Here is an 8,189-nt window from a genome sequence, read left to right as displayed (position 1 = left end):
GAATAAATGGGAGGTGCGCGGGTCTGTAATAACACGTTTAATAGTGTAAACTGTTCAAATGTCTGAAAGACGTCTGCTCAGGACCCTCTCCTGTACTGTTACAAAACAGAAGACAGTACCAGTTTAACAGCTCCAAGTGTCTGAGGCCAGGGAAATAATTGATAGCAGGCTGCCTGCATCCAAGGTCCTTTAGCAGTAATTGCAAGCAGAATGTGGCTCTCTGATCTCACCAGTGGTATTTGCCATGCCAAAACAGCCCAGATTTGACAGATTGCCTTCCTGCAGTAATAACTTAGGCATGTTCTCCACTTTCTCACACAAAGCCGCACAGCCTTCTTACCACAGAACACAGCTGAATTATTTTATGCTGAGTTTTGATTTCCCTCTTCCCCTGCTTTTGACAGGCCCTTCATAAAATAATGGTTTTATTTTCTAACTGCAGCAAATGCTCAAGGCATAGGTTTGTTCCCCACTCATGATTTCAGTAGCAACTACAACTACTTAAAATCGAAAATAGTGTTTAAGAGAAGCTAAATGTGTGGGTAGTTGACATGTCCATGAACTTTTTTTGTTTTCCCCTCTTCTTTTTCGCCAACATGATTTTTGGTTAAGATTTACATATTTATATATATAAAAAAAAAAAAGTGAAAAGTGATTAATGACTTTAACTATTTCTCTTAAATCTTTCACCATTTATTTAATGGCCCTTTTGCCCTCAATAATTCATTTTAAATAATTCTGTGACATTTATTTTTAAATTCTGATGAAGGCCTTGGTCGGCCGAAACGTCATGTTGTTTTATTAATAAAGCTTGAACTTTGAAGAGTGAGTGTTGCACCTTTGTTCAGCTCACATCATTTTCAACCTTAAAATCTTATACAGCATTACAGTTTGTCGATCTAAAATGGTAATTGTGCATTAACAGCTGTCAACCATGTTGGTACGCAAATGAGCATATTTATTTACACAGCACATTTTTTATTTTGGTCACGTATGCGCACCTGCGGACCACTTATGTGCACCCCTGATTACATTGTACTTGTATTCAATGACTTGTCAAGATTTTTATATTTCACCGCCCCTTAATTTAGTTACGTCATTTGCAATGCTTCGGGGATGAGGAATCCCAAAATAATAAAATAAAATAAAAACAATATATATAAGAAATATTTATATATTAGATTTATTTTATTATTATAAAATCATTACTATATTATAGATATTTATAATTATTTTATACAAGTGCTTTGAAACATCTTAAAATGAATTTTTAATGCGTATTGAGAAAATGGATGGTAACTATGCTTCAAAAGTGGATGTCACTGTTGTGCTTTACTATTGTGGTGAGAAGAAAGTGTGTCTGAACTGCTGACCTTGTTTGACGGTGGTTGAGGGGTAGAGTTTTCCCTGCTTGATGCCTTCCATGGCTGTTTGTAGTGAAGATGACAGAAGCTCTGTAATTTTCATGTAAAGCACCAACTGCTCAGCATAACTGTAAAATAAATGCACACGCATTTAATGCCACTCTAGACTATAGATCTAAAGTCTTAATTTCTGTTTTAATGGTTTTTGAAGTTACTGGTTATTATACAACACTAGTGACACTGTCCTTCTGCTGTCAACATGTATAAAACAAACAGCAACTGTGATCCATTGCTAGAGAGATCTCCTCACCTCCACTCTCGGCTCAGAGAGCTGACCTGATCGGCAACCAAACTCTGCTGCTGGAGCAGGCTGGTGGAAGAGAGGTCGGCCTGGGCATCCTCTCCACCCCGGGCTCCTGCCACCTCCACCATACAGCGAGCAAAGTCCAGCATGAACCGGAGCCTGCGCAGAGTCTCCGTGTGTTCTTGCTGCGGTGGAGAGAGAAGTATGGCGTTAAACTCAAACATAAACTTGCTAACATGATCCTATCAAAAAGTAATGCAGTAATTTGGTGCTTACCTCCATTAGGGTCTCCTCTGGTAGTTCAGGGGCTTCAAAAGTCACGGCTGAGATGGGGTCAGTGAACCCATAGCGGGGACTTGAGGGCCCCTCGTAGCCGTCCATGCAAATGCCTGTTTGTGGGTAGCGGCTGTTGAGGGACCCTACAGGACTAATGGAGCTTGAAGAGCCTGCTGTGAGACATTGAGGGGTTTGGGTCAGCATTACCCTGAAGGATCCATGTTAAATCTAAATAGAGTCAAAACTAGAGGGGGAAAAATAACTCACCTGAGAACTTCCTTGAGCGAGAACTCTGAGGAGGTGTTCCTCCACTGGGAGGAGAACCCACGGTGAACACCACTCGAGCAGGGCTACCTGAGCCCACCACGAAGCCTCCACCACCAGGTGGCGCTGTGAGTGGAAAAACAAGAGTGTGTTACATGAAAACTGTATATAGACTGGAGTTACGGCTGACAAAATTCAGCTTTGTAATTTATTCCTGTGATCACATTCTAAAATAGAGTGCACAGCATAAATGAGTACACCCCCTCTAAAACTTAACAAATTCAGCAATTACTTTTTACTTTGAAGACATGTTAGGGTTCTTTGGAGATGTAATGTTCCAACAAGCCTGCTTGATCAATTACCAAAGAAGAATGCCAAAATTATTCAGCAAAGTAAGATTTTCTTATCAAAGTGATAAAATGTTGTGTTGCAAAAATGAGTCCACCCTCCTGAAAGTTACTAAATAAAACTACAAAAAAAAAAAAAATGTGTATAGGTTTAAGGCTATTTTTGATCAACAGGTAAGTATATTGAACCAAAACTTTTAAAGACAAGTAATTTTAATTAAAAGTGTTATATAGCCCACTGGATCATACTCAGACTTAATGCTGGCAGCAATGGAACCACTTGGGAGAGAACTACCAGGTGACTAATTTCTTAGCATAAAAGAGGACAATGGTACAAGAAATAAGTTCATTTAACCTCTTCCAGGGCCCATATTTACAAAATAGAGACTTCTGGGAATCCGTACTCTGGTCTCAAGAGACCAAGTCAATCATTTCGGATCTAACAACATAGAAAATATTGGCATATATTTTGTTGTTTTTATTAAGTATAGGTTTAATATGTTATAATTCTGCCATCTTTCCATGAATTATATAAATTATATTAGTAATCATTAAGACAATACATATTTTATATTTATTCAGAGGGGGTGTACTCATTTATGCTGTGCACTGTATATTAAAATTATAAAAAAAAGGTAATTTATGCATTGATAAAATTAATACATTTGTCAATGAGCTCACCTGTGATGTCTATGGCTCTGTCAGAGTTGATATTCTCCATGCTGCCTCTTTCTCCTCTCTGCCCCCCAAACGCTGCCATCAGCAGCACATCAGATAGGCGGCTGGCACTCTGAGACCTGCCCCGACAAGAAAAAGAGTGAAGAAGATTATAAAAGAGAGCAAAAGAAGAGAAAAAATAAAAGCAGAAAGGAATGCAAAGGACAGCGAGGGTTGTATCAGCTTGAGTCCAGGGTTCCATTCCAAAACTAGGAAAGCTGACTAGCTTTTTGAAGAGCGTCATTGTAACTTAAGAGGTTCCATTTTGTTTACAACGCAGCCCATGTAGACAGCGAGACAATTACTATGGTTTGAAGAGGAGTAAATATCCATCCAATAATGTTTTTTCTTACCTCTCAAAGCCTTTCTTCTCCTCAGAATGGTAGGCAGGTGACAAACTAGCCTCTCCCTGAGCTGGTCTGAGGCCCTGGTGGGTCAGAAACGTGACCATGTTTGGGGAACTCAGGGGCTTGGGAAACTCAAATGGGGGCATGGTCTGGGATGGAGAAAGAATAGGATATTTTTACATCATTTGTTTTCATTTATCAGATGGTATTCACAACAGCGCTTAAAAAAATCTGGGGTCAAGAAGATAAAAAAATATATAAATAAGTACTTTTATTCAGCCAGAATGCATTAAATTAGTCAAAAATGGCAGTAAAGACGTTTATAATGTTACAAGGGATTTAAATTTTTTAAATAAATGCTTGTTTAAACTGTCTATTCAAAGAATCCTTAAATAAAAAAAATAAGCAGCACAACTGTTTTCAACACAGATAATTATAAGAAATCTTCATTGAGTAATGGCTGCTGAAAACTCAGCTTTGCTATCACAGGAATAAATGACATTTTAAAATATATTAAAACAAACAATCAAACAAAAAAAAAAAACAATAATATTTCCCAATATTACTGTATTTTTGATCAGATAAACGCAGCCTTGGTGAGCATAAGAGACTTCTTTCAAAAATATTTTAAAAATCTTACCAACCCCAAACTTTAAACAGTTTATATTGCGAGTTTATGGACACACAAACAGACATGAAATCTTACTCTGGAAGGAGAACCCAGGATGGCTGGTAGGGGGTTGCGTTGCATAAGTTCACTGAGCCTGGGTGAGGAGTGCAGGGTCCTAAAGGGCATCATGTTTCCCTGAGGGGCCACCACCGGGTCTGAATGCTGCTTCCTGATCTTCTGCCTGCACCCACCAGCCGCCTCCAGCAAACAGGGGGCGCTGTTGAGCCGAGTGCCCAGATCCTGCTGCTGTTGCCGAGCCTTGGTTTCTAAACAGATACAGACAGGAAGAGTTCAAGTGGAGTCATCCAAAAATACAAAAATAAATAAAAAAAACACGAATAAATAACATTCACATTCTGGGAAGAGTTGAAAGCAATTGTTTCCCAACTTTCTTGACATGCAATATTTACAAAAGGGAAAGTAATTGGGCTATGAAATACTGTCATCCCATTTAAAAACATGACAAAAACAGTATGCAAACAGAGGAAGAATGATTATACCTCCACCCCGAGAGCCCCTGTGACCCATTTCTGCAGTTGTTGGGCAAACTTGACCTGGCAACTCAGGAATTGTGCCCACTTTTGAAACAAAAGAAGGACAGAGAGAGCCAGAGTTTGTTCAGAAGCACAAGGTTTCTTAAATCATCTTTAGCTAGTGACATGACTAGGACAAAAGAAAGCAGCACTCACCCTGTGGAGAGAGCTGGAAGGGTTTCGCGCCTCCTGTAGACAGCCTGCGGGAAGTGAGAGCAGAACCAGACTGAGGAGGAGAAGGCCCTGTCCTTCCATAAGCCAGAAAGCTCCCGCTACCACATCTCTGGACTGTGCCAGACCTGCAAAAGAAAGAAAGAAAGACAGAAAGAAAAAAGAATGAAAGAGAAAGAAAGAAAGAGAAGAAAATTAAATGAATAAATACCTTTTAAAGTCCAATTGAACTGAATAAAAAAATTTAACTAAACTTTAGATACAAAACAATTCAAATTTGAATAAGTAAACTGAAATTCAAAGAAATGCATGTACTACTTTATTTGTAATTTTTAATAATACGTTTAATTTTTCTGTATGAATTGTCACGTTATTATACAAACAAAAAGTATTTCTAGAAAATGTTATTTAATTATGTTTAATAAATTAACTTCAATTTTACAGACCATGTTGGAACAATACTTTCCCAAATTATTTACCTAAAAATGGATTATCTGGTTATTTTTAATGTTAATGTTCTTTAAAAAAAAAAAAAGTGTCAAGACATTTTGTGATACTGTTTGGCAAAATTAAAAGGTTAAATTAAAAGTTTTAATGCTCAATTAACAGCACTGAACTTAAAGAGTATTGAATTTAGAGAAATACATCTTATCCCTTCAGAAAAATATTATTCTACAAATGAGAGCATAATAGGTTTTGCTGCAAAACTTGTGCTGCACCAAAGAAATGCCTCTGTTGTGTAACAGTGTTGACCTTCTTTGAATTAAAATTCAGTAAATGCCTCTTCTTGTCATTCCAAATCAACTTCCTGTGGAGCATGGCCAAGTGAATTAAAATTCCGATTCTTGAATTTCAAGGAGGAAATATTAAGAGTCACTCACTGTGGAGAGCCCTCTTGACCTGGGAACTGGAGGTTTTGCTCCATGCGCTGGTAGTTGTGAATCTGTGTGGGGACTGGAATGGGTACGGACTGCCCATAGTTGCCATAGTTACTCCCAGAAACCTCACTTGGCCTGCTGAGAGTTAGGTGGAAATAAAAAGTAGCGGGAGGGCCAAAGATATGGAGCAATTGAACAAATAGAGAGAGAGAGACAGACAGAAAAAAAGGGAAAACATAAAAGCACAAACATCAGTATCTTCCAGCACCCGATCGATAAAATAAAAACATTTCAAATCTCACAGGACATTTCTGGACAGAAGCAGAGGCTGGGAGAGATCTATGACCGCTTATTGTGCGAGGCTGTGGGTTTCATGGGCCGTGTTTAATAATGAAGGAGAACAGGACGAACTGTGCCCATCAAAGATGCAATCCTCAAGCCAATCTAGGACTCATTTCCCTTGTGGCAAAAGCTTTGAACTTCAATGACCCAGAAACCAAAGAGTGAAAAGATTAGCCTTTTCTAGACAGGAAAAGTAATTCTCTGTCTTGCTGCTACATGTAGAAACTGTGACCTAAAAAGGCCCGTGGTTTCTACTCGTAACTTGCATGTAGGGATGTGCAAAACTACATATTTTTCAAAATGCACTGGCGGGCAACCTGAATCTTTCAATACACCAATTAAAGCACCAGCTAAAACATAAACAAACAAATAAAAATAAATATTTAGAAATTTAAATCAATAAATGTAAACCAAAATAAATATAAATTAAAAAAATTTACAAAAAATAAATACATATAAAATAAAATAAATAATTCCATGACTAGACAACTACCATGACTCATCCTATTTGCTTGCAAGAAAACAGCTGAAATGCCCTGACATGAAAAGGTCGTTTTGTTAGTCATTTTTTCAGTGCCGTATGTTCATCCGGCTGTGGTCTTACCCGCTGGGTCCTGGAGAGCTGCTGTAGGAGGGAGAGCGTGGCGGGGTTTTTCCTTGACTGCATTGACCTCCAGATGCCAGAAGAGAACTCCTAAAGCAGGACAGAGATGGAGAACATTAGCAGTGGATTCATGCCAAACGATACTATAGAATATGTTAGCATGGTTAATTAGTGAGGGAAATTTACTCCATTGAAGTGTATCAAACTGAAAGTGTAATTACGCAAGCTGTAAAGTGCGTACAGGCTTTACAACCAAACATAAAAAACTGTGCCAAGTGTGTGGTTTCTTATTTTATATATTACCATTCAAAAGTCAGAGTCAGTATGTTTTTTTTTTTTTTGCTAAGAAAGAAAATGGTTCTTTTTTTTTTCAGCAAAGCATAAACTGATCAAAAGTGATTTATAATGTTCGATTATAATGTTAGTGCTGTTCTTTTGAACTTTCTATTCGTCAAAGAATGTAAAAATGCATCAAAAGTTTCAACAAAAATATTAATCATCACAATGGTTTTCAACATTGATAATAATATGAGCACCAAATGATCATGTTTAAATGATGTTAGAAAAATCATGTTGCAAACCGGGTTCAAACTTGCATCAGCTACATGAGCAACAGCACCAGTGCAATTTGTGGGCATTACTGGAGTTTGCATCTACATTTATGAATTTGGCATTTGTAATAAAATGTCTGTCCCCAGGAATCAAACCCATAACCTTGCCGATGCTTCTATCATAATAAACTTGGTTTTTAAATTTGTATGATAGATAAACTTTTATAGTCAAGCAGGAAAGAGATTTTGTGGGATCTGTAAACTGTTACAGGGTATATACAGGAATCATGGAGTTAAATTTAATTACTTTTAAGACCTTTTTTAAGACTCTTTCCATACATTTTAAGACCTCATCGCCACTCCAAGTTTTAACCGGTTACATCAACTAAACAGACTTACTTTGTGATAACTCCTTATCAATACAACATTATTCAGAAGTGGGGAACGAAGCACAACAGAATTAATTTAGTGACTAACCAATGCAACCCAAGAAACAAGAATTAGACCAATAAACAAAACAACTGACAAAACTTATTGAGGAGGGAAAATAAAGCTCTCTGAGCTAACGGGGCAATGAGTTCACACAGTATATTCAAAAGATGTATTTGTCACATCAACTCAAACCATAGCTGTTTTGTGGAACACTTCTCATGATCAGACAGTTTACATGTGATTACGGAGTGCTTGATTTGATGCAGACTTGACAGAGTGTCAATATTGCACCTTATCGTGTCTGAATGATCATGGAAGGTAAAATAATGATCACAACTATTACATCATTTTAACTGTGCATCCCAAGCCCATGCCAGTAAAAAAAAAAA

General features: G+C 37.6%; 1 protein-coding gene across 4 annotated transcripts in view; it reads right to left on the bottom strand.

Annotated features, from left to right (window-relative positions):
* LOC107661377 (serine/threonine-protein kinase ULK1-like) overlaps positions 1-8,189 on the bottom strand; it is a 30,129-nt gene that overhangs the window by 2,982 nt on the left and 18,958 nt on the right. For 2 of the 4 annotated variants that reach the window (XM_016450941.1, XM_016450914.1), the window contains 11 exons: positions 6,818-6,907; positions 5,875-6,009; positions 4,979-5,121; positions 4,790-4,867; positions 4,326-4,555; positions 3,626-3,768; positions 3,237-3,352; positions 2,212-2,334; positions 1,945-2,117; positions 1,675-1,853; positions 1,374-1,492 (listed from right to left, as the gene is read on the bottom strand). In XM_016450941.1, coding sequence (XP_016306427.1) covers positions 1,374-1,492; positions 1,675-1,853; positions 1,945-2,117; positions 2,212-2,334; positions 3,237-3,352; positions 3,626-3,768; positions 4,326-4,555; positions 4,790-4,867; positions 4,979-5,121; positions 5,875-6,009; positions 6,818-6,907 — 1,529 coding nt within the window. The remainder of the gene's footprint in view (positions 1-1,373; positions 1,493-1,674; positions 1,854-1,944; positions 2,118-2,211; positions 2,335-3,236; positions 3,353-3,625; positions 3,769-4,325; positions 4,556-4,789; positions 4,868-4,978; positions 5,122-5,874; positions 6,010-6,817; positions 6,908-8,189) is intronic. The other 2 variants (XM_016450932.1, XM_016450923.1) reach the window with 2 other exon arrangements.

The sequence above is a fragment of the Sinocyclocheilus anshuiensis genome, unplaced genomic scaffold, assembly GCF_001515605.1.
Source record: "Sinocyclocheilus anshuiensis isolate Anshui unplaced genomic scaffold, SAMN03320099.WGS_v1.1 scaffold457, whole genome shotgun sequence".
Taxonomy (NCBI): Eukaryota; Metazoa; Chordata; class Actinopteri; order Cypriniformes; family Cyprinidae; genus Sinocyclocheilus; species Sinocyclocheilus anshuiensis.
The sequence above is the reverse complement of the archived record's forward strand: the minus strand, read 5'-3'. Positions and strand labels throughout refer to the sequence as shown.